This window comes from Talpa occidentalis, unplaced genomic scaffold, assembly GCF_014898055.3.
Source record: "Talpa occidentalis isolate TD23 unplaced genomic scaffold, MPIMG_talOcc4v2.1 talOcc4.8, whole genome shotgun sequence".
NCBI lineage: Eukaryota > Metazoa > Chordata > Mammalia > Eulipotyphla > Talpidae > Talpa > Talpa occidentalis.
The window spans coordinates 43123088-43141074 of record NW_023605194.1 but is presented as its reverse complement, the minus strand read 5'-3'; the positions used below and the strand labels follow the sequence as shown (position 1 = coordinate 43141074).

General features: G+C 51.1%; 1 protein-coding gene across 6 annotated transcripts in view; it reads left to right on the top strand.

Annotated features, from left to right (window-relative positions):
* The window catches only part of CDH23 (cadherin related 23), a 381721-nt gene that overhangs the window by 42481 nt on the left and 321253 nt on the right, over nucleotides 1-17987 (top strand). For all 6 annotated transcript variants that reach the window (XR_008550123.1, XM_054690753.1, XM_054690748.1 and 3 more), the window contains exon 3: nucleotides 6073-6150. Coding sequence is in view for 5 of the 6 variants with exons in the window: in XM_054690753.1 (XP_054546728.1) it covers nucleotides 6073-6150 (78 nt within the window). In the remaining variant the exon portion in view is untranslated. The remainder of the gene's footprint in view (nucleotides 1-6072; nucleotides 6151-17987) is intronic.

The following is a 17987-nucleotide window of genomic DNA, read 5'->3' as shown; positions in this document are numbered from 1 at the left end:
CACAGGACTGGCTGCACTTCTGTTCCATTTCACAGCTGTCTTTTGAGCACCTACTGTGGGAGGCTGTGTGTGCCTACTGTGCCCAGCTCCAGAGGTATGGGAGGAGCAGCTCATTCATTCTCAAGGAGGTTGGAGTGTAATGGGGGAGAAAGACAGTATGAACAGAGTGGTGATAAAGGAGCTACACAGCACCAGGAAGCCTATCTGAAGAAAAGATTAATTGGACCTGCAGGGACAGGAGAGACTCAGCCAGAAGGGAGATGCTTAATCTGGGCTTTGAAGACTGAGAAGTAGTTTTAGAGCAGGGGGGCAAGAAGAGGGGGATCCTGGAGGAGGGCACAGCCTGAGCAAAGCTGTGGTGGCAGGAAGCTTTGCTCTGTGCAGGGAGGGCCAGCCCTGCTTCCTGATCTATGTAGCAGCCACGCCAGTGCCAGCTTTAGTTCCATGGAGGAGGCCGGGAGAGGCTGGGCATTCGCCTCTCCCTTGGCTCCAGATGGCAGGTGGAAGGGAGCGAAGCAGCCCCAGTAGTGCTGAAGCAAGGCCAGGGAGCAGGCACTCTTGGCACAGTGTCTCTGAGGCCAGGGTGTCCCTGGGGGAGAGCCATGGGCACGGCGTGCCAGGTGACACAGCAAACACATTCTTGAGGGGGGCCAGCTCCTTCCCTCCTTCAGGGACCTGGGGTGCCTCTGGAGGAAGCCACAGTCTCATGCTTGTTGGAGTGTGGCTGGCATCTGATGCCTGAAAGTGCCTAGGAGGCCACCCTCCTGGCCTCCGTGTTTGGAGGGATCTCTGCTGGAATGCCCCTGTGATGGGACATTTCCACCCAGGCAGCCCAAGATCATGGCACAGCCTCAGACCCATGAGGGCAGAGAAGGAGTCTCAGACCCTCTCTCAAGTCCTGGCTATCTTAAGGGGCAGTGAGCCCAGGGTGGAATAAAACAGGGTCTGGCTGGGTCTAATTGGAGTTGCTGATCCCTCACGGGGGCTTTTGTCAGGACACAGCCCACTGTTGCTCCTCTCACCCCATTTGGGGAGGCTTCAGTGGGATCACCTGAGACCAACACTGACCATCTGGGTTTGCTGGACAGTGGAAGTGGGGACTTTCTTCTCGGCTTCTCAGGCATGCTGCCACCCTGGCTGCTTGTGCCCTTCCCTCCCTGTTAGCAAGGCACACGTGAACATAACATAGGTGCTAAGTGCTCTCTGGTCTTCCGCGGTGAGAGCTGCAGTCTCCTTGAGCTCTCAACATGAAAAATTCATGCATCCAAAGCAGGCACAAGAGAGCAGCATAGAGCCAGGATTCCTGGGTCCCAGCCCCACTTCTCCAAGGGATTCCCTTGGACAAGTTTCTTGACCTCTCTGCTTCAGCTTCCTTCCCTTCAAAGTAGGAGAGACTGTCAGACTTTCCTCCCTGATATGTCAAAATAATCAGATGACTTGGTATGTAACTCATCACTTAGAATAGTACCTGGTTCGTAGTAAGTGCAGACTAGGTGTTAGCTCTTCATTATCAGCAGTGCATTTCTCTAGGAAGAGCAAAATGGGGCATAGAAAACAGAGAAGTTAAGCAAGTTGCCTGAGACCACCCAGCAATTCTGCGGCAAAACCAGTCTGGACGTGGGCTGGCCTGCTGTGTGTGTGTGTGTGTGTGTGAGAGAGAGAGAGAGAGAGAGAGAGTGTGTGTGACATATACACTCTCATGGCTGGGCACAGTCCCTCTTCCTGGTTCCTGTCTGAGGAGGCCAGTGCTGTTTCTTTGGCATGGTGGGCGACCTTAGGGACTGAAGAGCACCAGAGTCCCGCCCTGCCCTTGATCCCTGCTCTTCCCTTGTCCCCCAGACCAGACCACATTCACCCTCCCCAGCCAGACCCTGTTTTAGTCCAGCCTGGGCTCACTGCTTCTCCAGGTTTCACCTCCTGCCCCTTAAGATGGCCAGGACTTGAGCGAGAGTCTGAGACGCCTTCTCTGCCCCCATAGGCCCGAGGCTGTGCCAGATTCCAGTTGACCCCACATCCCCTGCTGCCTCTTCTCCTGGCAGTCAAAGACAGGTCAGGCTCAGGAACAAACCCCCAGAGATGTCAGGCCCCCTCATCAACCTGTCTTCTCTCTGCTGAAGTTTCTGACGCTTCCCCCTGCGCACCTCTATGTGCTGTCTGTCCTGTCTCATTCTTCATCTGTTTGATTATTGCAAAGCTGAAGATGAGGTCTGATGCTAGCTCCTGCCCCATCGTGGTCTGGCTGGGTCAGTAAGCATCTCACTGAGCCAGGTACCCACCTGAGCCATGCAGGTGGTGCCCAGGTGCTGGGTGTCAGGGGCCCCAGGTGCTGGGGTGCCAGATTTCCCCATGTGATGTCAGCATGTTGGCCTGCGGCTGGGGCTCTGTGAACCACCCTGCAGCCACCTTAAGAGTAATGCCATGCACAGCACGCCTCTGGCAGGGAGGCAGGGCAGGAAGACTGTGAGCCTCTTGACATTGGGAGGTAGGGACTAGACAGGTAGAGGGATTTGCCCAAGGCCACACAGCAGTGACTGCATGCAAGGAAGGCCAGACTCCTGGAGCACTGCTCTGTACTCCCTGTTAGTGCACTTCCCTTGTCATTGGAGGAGGAAAGGGTTGGGGCATTGTTGGGGCTCTCCTGGAGCAGATCTCAGTGAAAGCCTCTGTGCCTTCAGCCCCCATCAGTGCTTGGCAGCCTGGAAGGGCAGGTCTGAGTGTGGATGTGGACTGACCTGGCTCGAGTCCAGGCTCTGCCTCTTACCAGTGTTCTTCAAGCCCTAAGAGGAGTTCTGTCCCATGACTCTGGATAAAGATTCTGTGTCCTGTTCTATCATTCCCCACAGATACACCCCTATGTCTAGACATCCCTAGATAGGGGTGTGGACAGCCCCACCCTTTCATCTTTGCCCAGGCTTTGCTCTTCTTCTTCCTCCTCTCAGGCCTGTGATGGGTAAAAGTTTGATTCCTGCCAGGGCATTTGAAATACTTATGGACCCCTGTCTACTCTCATAGCGGTCAGGGGAAGGGTTTTGGCATGGGACAGGGAGAAGGCATCTAGAAGAGAGCAGACAGTAGGTGCAGACTTATGGAGTGAGCGCCCATGTGGGACAGGGACAACACATGTCCTGGCCATGTGGGCACTGAGACTGAGACTCTCTTCATGGATGTCACCTGCCATCCCTCCTGTGTTCCCTACTACGTTGCCTGGAGGCCTCAAAGCTCCCAAGGCAGTGGTTTTGCCCACAGGAAGATGTGACATTTGTGGCCTGCTGCCCCCTCAGCAGTGTATTTCAGTAGATCTGCCTGTTCTGCTCCCCACTCTGTATCTGGTGACTTCTCTCACTCCCTGCACCTCTGGCCTGTACCCCAGCTTCTATATGCATAAATAAGTAAATCTTTTTTTTTTTAAAAAGTGATTTTAAGGGAACAAGTAACCTGTCCATGATCCTCTTTGTCTACCTGGCCCCTCCGCTCCCCTCCTACCACCCCCCTGCAGTCTCCAGGTGCTATCCTGGCAGTCCAAGGCCACAGGCCCCCTAGGGTGCTGGGTCTGCCCTCAGAACAGTTGGTATAAATGGCAGGAGATACACGTCTGGAGACCACCCAGCTGCCATGCACAGCTCTAGAGGTTGATTATTGGCCGGTCCTGTGAAAGACAATTTAAATATGAATGACACTGCTATAGGAGATTTTTTTCCTCGCTGATTTTCCTCCACCACCAGCCCAAACCCACCCCTGATTTCTGTAGGCACCCTGAGCCTTTCATCTTGGCTCAACTGCCTCCGACACTGGAGCCCAAGTCTCCCAGCAGGGATCAAAAGCATTCCTCTCTGGCTGAGCAGGCACACGGTTTTTAATATCAATATTAATATTAACAATAGCTATCAATAATAGTTACCATTTATCTAGCACTTCTTGTGTGCTGGGGCACGGCACTAAGCGCTTTATGTATGTAATCTCATTTAATCCTCAGGACAGCCATGAAGTAAGTCCCATTATTGTCACTATTTTACACATGAGTAAACTGAGGTATAGACTCCGTAGGCTGGGAAGGTCATGTGGCTAGAAAGAGGCACATGGAGTTTCCAAATAAGCGATAGGCTCTTGGCCATGAGGCTATTTCTGAGGCTGTTATGCATGTGAGGAGTAGTGGGTTCCTGATATGAGGGGGTGAGGGTATGTGTGTATGGGTGCATATGTGTAGTCTGATAATCTGGGAGAGCTTCCTGGAAGAAGGGCCATCTAAGACCAAACTTGAAAAGGAAGTTGGTACAGGAACAGAGAGAGAGGCCAGAATGTTTGAGGAAGAGGGATCAGTCTGGCTGCCTGAGTTGGATGGGGAGCCAGGAGGGAGGAACTATGTCACTAGTTTTGCTCACTCACCACTAAGAAGTAGCTCAGGCGAAGGGGAAGTACCTTGACTCCAGCCTCCTTACCCTCTGGAGGATGAACTCTGTGTTCTTGGGCCTGACCAGGTCTGTGCAAGCCTCAGTTCAGCAGAAATGAGGGAAGAGCATGCAGGGTCTCTGGACCTAGCAGGAATGGCTTCTAGCAAGTGCTGCACAATGTCAGGGGTCAAGATGGACCAGCCATGCCCTAGCTGGTGGGGGCTCAGGGGTAAGTGCCCCCAGCTGCCTACTTCTGGGGCATTTTCCATACTGGCTACCAATTCTCCAGTTCTCTGGACCTCAACTATGTCCAGAAATTCAGTTCAATCCTGATACTAAGTCCCAAGTCCCAGGCCACCTAGACGTCTGATCAGTAAACTGGGAGTTCTTGCAGCCTCCTTCCTCAGGCTCAGTTCTCTAGAAGGACTCACAGAGCTCAGGGAAATTCTCTACTTACTGTTTACTGGCTTAATATAAAGAATACGATTCACACACAGTTAGATGGCAAAGATGCATCGGGCAAGGTATGGGGTGAGGGGTGCGGAGCTTCCACGCTCTCTCCAGGTGTGCCACCCTCCCAGCACCCTCCCAGTACCCTCCCACCTGGTCTTTCTGGTGACCAGCCTCATCCTGAGGCTACCTAGAGGTCCCAACCTAAGTCACCTCACAAGCATGAACTCAGGTATGGTCAATGGGGCTCTGAATGAATTAAAGAAGGTGCTATTTCTTCAGAACTTTCAAGGAGCTCTGTGCCAGGAACTGGGGACAGGACCAAATATATTTTGTACTATGCCACTTTCTGGAAGGCCGTTAGGAGGACAGATGACACCCACATTGGGAGGCTTCTTGGAATGTGGGCAGGACTTGGAAGATGAGGGGATCTTTGTAGATGCAAAATTCCTCAGCCTATATGGGTATCACCCTGACCCCTTGGGGTATCCCACCCCATGGCTTCCACCCAGGGGTACAGGGGCCTGGGTTCTTACTTACTAGCTGTGTGACTCTGGACAACACAAGCTTCATTTCCCTCAACAGTAACAAGGGTATGATGGCATCTGCCATACTGGGAGGATTGATGGAGATGGTAGAAGTGGCTGGTACAGAGAAGGTTCCACAGCAGTTATTTATTCCATGGGATGGACTCACCATTCCTTCCGAGAACAGATGCCTACTGAGGCCTTCTCAGTGCCAAGACTGCTCACCAAAGCAGACAGCCATTGTCCTTGCCAAGCTCACAACTCCATCTAAAGTCAGGATGCCCAGCTGCAATACAATGCCAGCCACATGTGTGAGTTTACTTTTTCTAGGCACTGCATTAGAAAAGAAACAGGTTCATTTTATAGTATATTTTAGCTGGCCTAATGTAGCCACGATATTATCATTTCAACACATAATCAATATACAATATTAATGAGATATTTTATGCTCAGTTTTCTTGCAAAGCCTTTGAAATCCATCATGTTTCAGTGTGGACATGTCACTGGTGGCTTCACTGATCACAGACCTGACAGTCGCCTGCCTGCCTCCTGCTAATGTCATTTCCCATTTGTCTCCAGGGTTCCTAGGGAAGGTGGCTGTGGCACTGGACGCAAGTTCCATGCAGCCCTGCCTATGTATCCCCTTGAACAATACCTCGAGCTGGCAGGAGGGCACTTGACTGACACGCTTGTCCTCTAACTTTCAGGCCAGATGAACCGACTGCCGTTCTTCACCAATCATTTCTTTGACACGTACCTGCTGATCAGCGAGGACACACCTGTGGGTGAGTTGGCGCAAGGGATAGTGGGCATGCTGGGGGGCATTGGGTGGGCTCCTTTCCCACAAGTGAAGGGGATCTTAGGTTCCATTATTGGAGCCTCTTTCATGGTGTCAGTGACTGTCTGGGCTCTGCTTGGTTGCCTCCAGAAACGGGGTGCTCAGTTCTTCTCGTGTGGCCCGTTCCAACAGAAGGGAGTTCTGAATGTCAAAGAACATCTCACTGAGGCCAAGTTGCTTAACTGTCACTTCTGCACTAGTTGTATCCTACAAAATGCCTCGTTCCTCTTCCTTGGGACAATCTAAAGATGGAAACTGTCACAGTTTGTTTTGTAGCCTTTTATACTTTCTGAGATGACTGTATTTTCATTGCTGAGTGTAGCTGGTTTGGATAGTAGGAAAAAAGTTACTGTTTAAGAGGTGATTTTGACCATCCTGGTCCCCACAGCTCACCTGCCAGCTTCTCACTTTATGGCCCAGGTCAGTGCTCATAAGCCTTCTCGTAGCGCCTGGACCCTTGTGGTCTGCACACATGGCCCCCTCAGCTCTAGGGGCCCAAACGCTTTTCAGGAAATAGGGGTTGATTTGAACAAACTGGTCTTGCAGCAGCGCCGATGGGAAGATACCATTCCTAGGAGTATGAGTGCAAACAGCAGTGTCCAAAGGCCCCAACCCCTCACTGATGCTGTCCTCTCATTCTTGTGGATGTCATTTCAGGGAAAGTTCCTATGACCTGGACTTTTTAAACTCTGGTCTGTCTGCCTTGGGGGGCTAGTGCCCCTAGGGCACTGGCATGTGGATCTTTTGGAGTATCCCTTATACTTGCAGGATGCCTTGAAAAGGGGATGAGAGTGTGAAGATAATAAGTAATTTAAACCACTCTTATTTTTTAAATTAATTTCTGTTGAGGTAACATTGGTATACAACAGTGTGTCAGCTTTGGGTACCTAGTATTATAAACCAATATCTGGAGCCTGCCTGGAGGTGCAAGGGGTTGAGTCACAGCACTATGAATCTATCTGTAGCTACTGCAGCACGAGTTCGAGCCCTGGCCAGGGAGCTACCCACGTGGGGCAGCAGACCTCTCCTGTCTCCCCCGCTGCTCCCTGAGCAGTGCACTTTGGTAGATCTGCCTGTTCTGCTCCTCACTCTGTCTCGGCGAATCCTCCCACCTCCCACACTTCTGGCCTGCACCCCAGCTCTTGTATGCATAAATAAATAAATCTTAAAAAAAAAAATATATAAACCACATTATGATTATCACCGAAAGTCTCATTTCCATCCTTTCAGTGTACAATTGATCCTTTTTAACCTGATTTATCTACCTCCCTTCCTGTACCCTCCCCCCTTTCTGGTAACCAGTATTTTCTTCTTGTCTAAGAGTTTCTGTTTTGGGTTTGTTTGTTTGCATCATCTTATCTTCCACATATGGGTGAAATCATACTTTCTCTTTGTGACTTATTTCACTTAGCATGATGCCTTCTAGGTCCATCCATATGGTCACACTGGCAGGATTCCATCCTTTTAATAGCTGAGTAGTATTCCACACGTATATAGGCCACACCTTTATCCGTTCATCTGTTCATGGGCACTTAGGTTGTTTCCAACTCTTGGCTGTTGTGAATAGTGATGACCATGGAAGAGCATATATCTCTTTAAATTAGTATAAAACCCTCTTATATAAAATCAAATGTAGGTGCATGGTAGAGTAGATACAAAATTATTCAAAGAAAATCTCTGCTTGAAGAGGGGAGCCTTGGCTGTTTGTGGAGGCACGTCAGCTGTCCCCCGAAGAGGCCTTTCTTTCAACTCTTCCTGGCAGAAGCTTTTTCAGCAGGTGCATTTCTGACTGTTGTGGGGGTTATGTCTCCATAACTCAGTGGAGCTTTATGTCTAAGGACCATGGCGGGGGCCTCCATGGAAAGTAGCCACCACAGACCAGCCTTGTGAGGTTGGATTTGGGGTCTTGGGGTTTGGGAATTCCAGTGTTTGAGGGATCAACCTGGAAGGAAGCAGCCTGCCTTACTGGAATGTTCTTCTGGAGACTAAACTCATCTTTTGGGGGTGCAGAGGGTATCCTCAAGTTTCTTGTGGACTCACTGAACTGCGTGCCCCTTTCTGGGTTGGGTCAGAGAATGTTTGTGGGCTTCTGGATTCATCTGTGTCCCTCTCCCAACCCAGACCTGACACAGGGCCAGCAGACACACACCCAGCACTGTGTGTAAGTTAATGAGGGAATATTAGCAATGTTCATGCCATTGGGGGCTCTGCTGTTTTTGATTCATTCATCAATTCACCTGATATATATGGGGTGCCCCTTGATGCCAGGCTTAGATGCTGCAGCACCAGAGAGGAATTCAACAGAGGGTTAAAGAACTCAGTGTGGTGGATATTCAGGGCTCAATGGGGTATTGAAGGAGGTAGGATAGTCCCTCTGGGGGCACAGCAGGAACAGGTGGAAGTAAGAAAGGTATTTGGGAAGTGGTGGCACTTGAGCAGAGTCCAGAAAGTGCATCTTCCCATTCCTTCATGCACCAATTCCTGTGGCTGATTTCCATGAGTCTATTTTAGCTTCATCCTCTTAGAGATTCCTTTGTGGTGGAGAGAATATATTTAGGGTAGGTGGGCCTTTGTGGCAGAGGTATAGCCAGCGCTAACTGACCAGGGCTGCTGATCTGGAGAGACAAAGCCCCTCTCAGGTGAGCAGTGCTGGATCCATCACCCCATCTGTGACACCACCTTGCCCCACTCAGTTCTGAGTGTCCTCAGAGTCTGTGGTGCAGGGAGGTGATGCACTGGAGTGGGGTGGACATTGCTTCACTGCTACTGATAAGGAACCAGCCTGGGAATGGTCACCCCTAGTGAGCCCTCCAGCAGACCCCACTTCAGTTACCTTCAGCTCTGACTGTAGATGGTTTTCTGTAACTGCCCGCATCGATTGGCCTCCCAAGCAACTTCCAGACTCAACCCTTGTTAATGCTGCATTTGGCAGTCACAGCAGGGGCATCCATCCGGCCCAGTGGGGATTGATTCTCGCTCTGGAGGCCTTAGGAGTAAGAGAGGGCTCAGTGAGCTAGAAGATAGTTCTGCTTATCGTACTGTGTAGGCACTGGGTGCTGAGCCAGCCCCTACCTGCCTTGTCTTTTCTCTGCCTTTTGCAAAAGTATGGGACAGCTGTGGCTTCAAAGTGATAAGCCCAGTTTCTGTTCCTTGTTGTGTGACCTCAGGCACAATACCATCCCCCTCTGAGCTTCTGTCTCTTCATCTCACCAAAGAGAGGGCATTGGAAGAATAGACCCATTGGCTTGGGGCAGGATAGCCCATTGGCTTGGTGCAGCCTACTAGTCCCATGTGTCTCTGGGCCTTCAGATAAGACAGGCCTGGGCACCTCCACAGAGTCCTATCACCTGTATGACCCTGGGGCATCTAGAGGGTGGAATTGGACTCATATGGATGTGGCAGGGGGCAGGCCTCTGATGAGTAGTGGCCAGGATAAAGGTGGGGGCTGAACCAACTTATCCAGCAACTAGTCCTTTGCCTTCCATGTGGAAAGGGGTGCCTAGAGACTTGACTTTGAGACTCCACTCTCACTAATAAGACTGTTCTCTTAATCTCAGTGTTCTGACCTGCAAAATGGGAATGGGATAGTCCCCTGTCTGGGTTGTTAGGATGTTTACATACGATATGGTTAACTCTGAAGCTTCTGCACCTGGAATGTTCTGTTATTGAAAGGAGAGCCTGTGTGTGACCTGGGATGGCTGGCTGGGCTGTCCTGCCAGCTACTGGCTTGCAGGGGGGACAGAAAAGCACATAGGTAAGCTGGATCCAGTGGGATGGTCCATGTTAATGGCTCGAGCAGAGCACAAGTAATTCTGAAAGAGTCAGCTCATGGGAGGAGGAGGTTGGCGTGGTGCACAAACCAAACCTTCAGCTTCAGGCTGACTGTCTGGCTTCTACTTAGTCACCTAGTGATGGGTGATGGGGAGCTTTTTTCTGTGCTGGGGGACAGTCCATCGATGAAAAAGTCTTTGTAATACTAATTTGAAATCTGTTTCCATAGCACTTGATACCCATTGAGTCTAATTCAGACCACTTGGAGCCTTACATCGTAATAATAATATATCCTATAATATGTCACACTATATTGTACAATGTATTTTATACCTACAATGTTTATTGAGTGCACAACACAGTGTCATAATTGTCCTAAGTGTTATAATTAATTTGGTTTTAAAATTCCATTTAAGAACAGAGGTAGAGCGTGGCCTCAGACTCTGCCAGTATGTAGTTTCTATGAGTTTGGTTAGAGAATGGGATTTTCGTCAGCCTCGAACCTTCTGAGCCTTTCCATTTTTTATGCTCTTGCCTCAATTTCCACCAGCAGACCAGCAGCCGTGCAGAATGGGAGAGCACAGCGAGGCCATCTGAAATCCTTTGCAGAGACTCATGTTCTGTGCAAATCTCCTCACCTATCTCAGTTTCCAATTCCCTCTGTGATGTTCTATTTGAAGACCATCTCCCAGCCAGAGAAAACAGAAGCAAAATGAAGTCATTAAGTAGGTCTGCTTTAACATTCAGGCTCCTTGTCCTTGAGTGTCTTGCTGCAGAAATGGACATCAGGGCCTGGCCTGTGCAGGGAGAGCAAGGACAGATCAAGGACTCGGTACCTGTTCAGGCTGGTTGGCGCTGCCTACACCTCGTCTGAATATCGGCAGTGAGTGGCCACCCCTGAAGGCAGGTGCTCTCTCCAGTACACCCTCTGAATCCACTCCAAATGCTCCACCAACATTGCTCATGTCAGTTTCATGAATGACCTCTATGTGGGTAAATCTCATCATTGGTTCTCAAACCTTGGGGTCTTCAGTGGGTTGATCTCTTTCTCCAGCAGACATCAGCTCTCTGGCTGTTCCTTCTCTGGCTCCTTTGTGGGTTCCACAAATCTCCTAAGCCTCTCAGCACTGGATGGCCAGGTCTGGTTCCTGGATCTCCTCTCCATGTTCTCAGGCCCACGGTGACCTGCAGTCTGGCAGCTTTAGGGACTATCTCTATGCTGACAAGTGGAAGGTTCCTACCTTTCACCTGGGATCCTGTGAGAGGAGAGTCCAGATTTTTATACCCACCTCACCACTCAAGCTTCCACTAGGATGTCTAAAGGACTCTCTACCTCAGCACATCTAAAGCTCGACTCTTTATCTTCCCTCCAAACACCTGCTTCTCCTGCAGCCTTGTACATCTCAGTTCCTTGCCACTCCACCCTTTTGTTTGCTCAGGCCAGAAGCATGGGTCATCATGACTCTTCTCCCTTACCTCATGTCTACTTCATCCAGAAATCTAGTTGACTCTATCAAAATATTTCCAGAACCTTCTCTCTTCTCACCCCTTCCACTCTTATCACCATGTTCCAAGCCTGGACTATCCCACCCAGCAGCTTCTTATGGTCCCAGAGGCCTCCCTGGTCCACCCTCCTCTTCCCCACTGCAGTCTTTTCTCTCCCAGCAGCAAATGGCTGAGTGGTCCTTCAGTCTGGACAGCGCCTCTCATGAAGTCTGCCCAAGTCCTTCTATCCCTCTTAAAATGAAAGCCAGAGATCTTAAATGGCGTAAAGAGTGTTTTTAAATCAGCTCCTGCCGCTTCTCAGACCTCACCTCCTCCCCTCTCCACCTGCTCACTCCATTCCAGTTGAGCAGGAAGGAAGTTCCCCCCTCTTGGCCTTTGCGCTTGCTGCTCCTACTGTCTGACATGTGAGGAGCCTTTGTAGATTGGTCAAGTCAGTTCAGATGCCACCACGTCCAAGTGGCCTTCCTGAGTGTCTCCAGGCAGGGTTGACTGGCTGCTTCCTATGTTCTCTTCCCTCTCTGTTTAGTCCCAGTCCCCCTGTCACTGGTACTCAGCTGCTCAGCTGGCTGTCTCGCCTGTTGCCCTGTGAATGCTCCGGATATCCTGCGCACCTCTGTGTCCCCAAGCCCAGCCCTGTTCCTGACTTGTGCCTGGGACTTGGAGGTGCCTTGAGAAGGACTGAATGTCTGGAGTTTGTGAGTGTCTGGGGGAATAGTCCAAGGCAGGGCTGGCTCCATGCCTGCGCGCCAATCCTCCTGCAGTCTCAGGCCAGGCGCCCTCCCAAGGGTATGTCAGGAATGAGGTGTTGAGGACAACAGGGATGGCTGCCCAGAGTGAGCCCAGGAGAGCATGTCCCCCCCAGATGGTGCAGACGCTGTACGTGCCTGTGCTTGTAAATGGCAAAGCCCAAATCGTGCCAGGGGTCATGATTTTTATCACCCCAGCTGCCTGCTGGGGCTCTATGTGACATATTTGCCAGAGCCCCTTGGGACGCCAAGCCCTCATTGGCTCCCAAGGAGGGAGACTGAAGCAGCGTGACACATCTAGCTTGGGGGCATCGAACTGACCAAGGAGCTCTGGGGGATGGGGAGGACATCCAGTTCATTTACCTCAGCTACCTCATGCCCTGGGGGGTGGGTAACGAGGTCATTTCTCCTATCCTAAATCTAAATGCCCCCAGTCAAAAACCTCCCAGAGTGGTGAAAGGCAAGAATGGGAATGCCTTGTCCCACCCAGTCACCTACCATTCCCCACAGCGCCCTGCTCCAGACCATGGTGACCCACTTAAGCACCCCAACACCTCACCTTTGCCTCACCACCCACCTTTGCCCATGCTTGTCCTTGACTGGGAGTGCCCTGTCCCCTTCCCTGCCTGGTGAGTTCCTACTCATCTTTCAAGGTGTAGCTCAAATGTCACCTGCTCTGTGAGGCCCTGCAGCCTCCCATCCCCTCCACCCTCTGCCTGCTTTGTGTTTGCCTCTGCGAAAGCTGTGAGCACTTTCTACTGTGGTTACTTGTGTGTAACTCCCCATCAACTGTTCATTTTTACTTATTACTTTTATTAGTATCGACATTACAATTTATTATATTTTCAGTATTTCTGTATAAGATTGTAGGGTGATAATATTAGCTGGTGTTTATTGACTACCAGCCTCCTGCCAGGGGCCCTGCTAAGCATTTTAAATGCATGGTCTCACGATCACTCTCCTAGAGAGATGTCATCCTCATTCTTCAGCTGAGCAAGAGGAGCTACCTTGTCCGCTGTGCCCAGCACAGTGCCTGGGACAAAGGGGACTCAAAGGGTGCTGGCTGTCTGAATAGAGGCATGGACAGAAGAGTGAGAGGATCAGTGTCCGCTGAGTCCCCTCCCCTTGGCTCCCTGTCTGACCCCCATATGTCGCCGAGGTTGGTACACAGAGCTGACTTCTCCAGGCAGACCTCCCCCACCCCCAGCACCCACAAAATGTCTTGAGCCACAGTTCAGGTGATAATGCCCATGCTAATCACCTACATGACTAAATTAGTCTTGTCAGGAGCCATTAAGGCGGGAGTTCGGGATTCATTAGGATGGATCGAGCCCAGGCAGCTCCTGGCACTGCTGCCAGCACTGCTGATTAATTTCTCTGCAAACTCCATCAATGCCCAGCTGTTTCGTCTGGACCCAGGGAGAGCAATTTTCAGGTGGGCTGACCCCGCATCAGCGGTCTCAGCAGACAGAGGAGCAGCGCACCTGCAAGCTCAGAGTCAACTTCCCATGGGGGTGGCCCCCATGGAGCGTGGAGCCTGCAGGGGGAAGTGGGGAGGGCTCATATAAATGGTGGGATGTCTGTGTGGGCAACACACACAAGGGATGGCATGATGTCCAGGGCAGGGGGCCCTGGAGCATATATGGAGAGGGATAGGTGAGAGGGGCATTGGAAGGGGCTTGGGCCTTTCCTGGGACCATTCTCTGGGCCTAGGGACTGGAAGGACACTCCAGTGGACGTCTCTTGCCCTGTCTTTGTAAGGGAGACACAGTCTCAGGAGAGGATGGAGAACCACAGGGGTGAGAGTGGTTTTTCTCTTAACCAAAGGGTTTCTTGGGACTCACCCTGGAGAGAGTCATGGTACTCCAGAGCAGTTTCACAGCAAGGGCTGGCGGCAAAGCTGCACGAACTATAAGCTAGAGTGCTGTGGATGTGGAGAAGCCAGGGAGCCCCAAACAGCAGCTGGGTGTGTGCCCCAAGCACAGCATGGACTTTTCTGCCAGACACTTGCAGAGGCCATGTGGCCTGGTAGCTAACTAATAACAAAACACACACACACACACAGCACAGAGCATGTTGGACAGTAACACATGCTAAGGAGAAATAATCCTCTTTGACTGAAGTTAAGGTCAGAGGGAGACCATAGGGCTGTAACAGCCCACACCTTCACTTTTACCCTCCACCCGAAGGATCTTTAGAGGACCTGTGTTTTCCCCCTTAGGCCACTGTCTCAGTCAAGCACTCCCATTTTACAGACTGAGAAACTGAGGCCTGAGAAAGGGAGCTTGCCAACAGGCACCTGCCATAGCTTCACACACCAGTGACAGAGGAATCCAGGCAGACTGCCTATGTAGAACCAGGGGAAAGGGAGTGTCCTTCTGGGTTGTAGGCTGCGAGAAGGCTGTGAAATTAGGACTTGAAGTTTGGAGAAAGGGTGCCAAGTGCCTCATAGCTGCCAGAATCTGGAGGCAGAGTGCTTGAGGAGGGGCAGTAAGGATAGATGGCCCGGAGGCCCCCTGGGGCTGTCAGCTCAAGGGGAGGGATCATGAAGGGTGAAGTTTTGGAGGAAGGATGTAACCCAGGAAGGTGATCAGATGCAGAGAAGAGGCCTGAGACCCTGGGTCCTTGACCTCAAAGAGCAGGAACTTAACTCTTCCTTCTGGGAGGTGGGGGAAGACTTGCAGCACCCCTAGAAGGGTCCAGATATTCCTGTGGCCTTGCCTGTGGTCTCTCTTTCTCTGAGGCAGCATAGGCCCTCAAATGGGGGTGATCCAACAGATCCGTGCCCTCTTGGAGGGACCTGTGGGCTGCAGTCACTACCAAGAGGCCCCTGCCTGGTCCATCAGGAGCATGGACAGCCCAGCCGTGGACTGCCCCTCAACACATGTGTGGGGTGGTGGGGGGGGCGGTTGGTATTTCAGATGTAGCCATAGAAACACTAATGATAATGGTGATGTGCCCCATGTGGTGCCCCATGGCGTGTCTGAGAGAGCTCCCTTAATGGCCTGCACTGCCTGCTACAGGTTATGCTGGGGTTGGGTGGGGATGCCCACATTAAAGATAACCAGAAGATGGTAACTATCCTTTATTCTGTACTGACTGTTTAGGTCTTCATACACTTTGGTTCAATCTCACAGAGCAAGTGGGTCTTACACCTTCCAGTCTACAGATAAGGTAGCAGAGACTCAGAGAGGATAAACTTGCACGGGGTCACACAACTTAGAGAGGATGGAAGTAGGATTTGAGCCCAGTGCCACCGGATCCCAAAATCCATGCACCTATCACAACTTTCAGCTACTGTATATGGGTTGTTGTTCTTAAGGAACCCCAGTTTGAAGTAGAGAACCAATGATGAATGGCCGACCCCTTTCCCCCCACCCAGGCACGTGGGCGGTGTGGGCAACAGTACTGCTAATGCTCAAAGGATGAAGGAACTCATTCTGGGCACCAGGACTGGACGCTTCATAGTAGTGGTGGCTTTGAGTAGCTGGGTTTTGGCAGGCTGAAGCCATGAGAGAGGTATTGCAGAAGGTGATGGAACAGGCCCACCAGCAGTGGAGTAAGCAGTTTGTGTTGTGTCTTTGATGGGAGACATAGGTCATTGTGGCTAAAAGTATAAATAATAACAATGTTTGCCTTACTAGTTAGGTCACACCTGTGTGGTCTCCTCGGCGTCTTTTACAGAGCTGGGAAGCTGATCTGTCGCGATCCCTGTCACAGGCTCAGAGGGATACAGTAAGCTGCCCAGGCTCCCACAGCTAAGTCAGGATTCGAATCCCAAGTGTTCAGTCTCCAGCGTCCATTCCCTTACTGTCTTTCTGTGCTGCCTCTCAGGATGTGCGGGCCTTTCCTCAGTCTGTCACCCAGACAAGGGTCTCAGTGACCAAGGGTCCATACTGGAGAAGGGCCAGCGGCTCCTGGCAGGGCACAGTGGCAGCACAGTTTGGTCTGGGAGCCCAGGCCAGGCCTGCCTCTGTTCTCTCACAGTTGCACGACCTTAGGCAAGTCCTTTTCCCTGTTCCTATCTTACTTCTCCATGTTACTCGAAAGTTAGTCCTCGCTGGGCATTCTATGCAGAGTTGGAAATTCTGCTGAAACATGAATAGACAAACAAGAGTATGAGATTAACCAGGTCACTTGCTCCTGGACCTGTGGCTCATTCCAGTGGGCAGCAGGGAGGGAGGTGGGGGCCTCACCAGCTGTGTTGTGCCAAGTGGCAGGCGCCCACTTTCAGGGGAGCCTGGGTGGTGGGGAGAGGAGCTGCAAATGAGCCTGACTCAGCATTGCTGTCTAGTGAGGATGTGCTAAGCTGGCAGCCAACCAGGAGCACTTGGGCTCCCTGGGAACCAGCTGAAGGTGTGATTCACGGGAGCTGAAAACCCTCTGTCTGTCTGCTTGGGGAGACAGTGGCAGGCAGAAAAGACTTTGAATTTGTCATATCTTCCCTGTCCCAACTGTTCTTTTTACTCCTTAGGGGATCCATGAGTTTGTCCCCTGCAGTTTAGCCTGGAATAGATCGATTCATTTTGTCAGCTCTTGAACAAGAAAAGGTTTGGACATCAATGCAAGGTGTCCTGTGGTGCAGGCTATCCATGAAGGTCCCCTCACCTGATGCTTTCATTTTTTCTCCCCCATCTGGGCCCAGGGCACCAAGCCCCAGGTGGGGAGGCCAAGTCATAGGTAAGTCCCTTAGCCTCTCTGAGCTTCATTTTTCCTCCTCTGAAAATGGGGGTGATCACACCTGCCAAGCCAACCTCATGGGGAGCTTCATGAAAGAACTTTGAAAACTAAAGTACTGTGCAGATAGTGGACATTGTTTTGTTTTTTTTTTTGAACCATTTGCTGTTGACTGCCTCCTCTTCCAGGCAGCCCTCCATTGCATCTTCAGCAAATAGGGATTGTATCGCCGGCTACTTAACCTCTCTCTGCCTCACTTTACTCACTCGGAGAATTGGGGTAATGATCACACTGTGTATTATAGGGTTATGGTGAGGATTAAGCATGTTAATTAACATTTGGCATTTAGAACTGTGTTTGGCACTAATAGATGCTAACTATTATTGTTGTCATTAAGTAGTGCTTTTGCTACTAAGAAGTATCTTGGGGACAGGAATGATTCCCCAAGTGGCCAAAGTCCACCTTGCCCAACACATTAATACTTGGTGTGGTTTTATGTGTCATTCTTCTAAGGGGCATTTTCACTTTCCAGTGGGACAATCCCGGAGGCCCCTGGTCCCACCTCCAGACTTCACCAGTCATCCCATCTGCACTGACCCTTGCAGCCTCCAGGTGGGCCCTTTCAGTGGTGGGCAACTCCTTGTTTCACCAGGCAGCGAGCACCACCTACCTCCTACAGATTGTCTGCTTCCTGGAGCTGCTGCACATCTGTCCTGCCTGCCCAGAGCCCCCAGAGTCAGCCTGATTCTTCATGTGATGACTGTAGGATGTAGAGGCAGAGGCCATCCTCTGAACCCATTCTGCTTTGCTCTGGAGGCCCCCAGACTCTGAGGCTAGCCCTTGCACTCAGGACAGACTTTGTCCATCTTCTCCTTCCTGGTCGCCCTGTTGTATGTGTCAGGTGCTGCGTATCTTGCTTAATCCTCATGGTGCCTTGTGAGGGAGGTGGTTATCGAGCCCATTTTACAGGTGGAGAAATTGAGACTTAGAGAAGTTGTTACCTAACAAAGGGCTCATAGGCACTACCAGCTGGATTCAAGTCCCTGGCTTTCTCCTTCATAATCAACACTACCCTCCTTGGAGC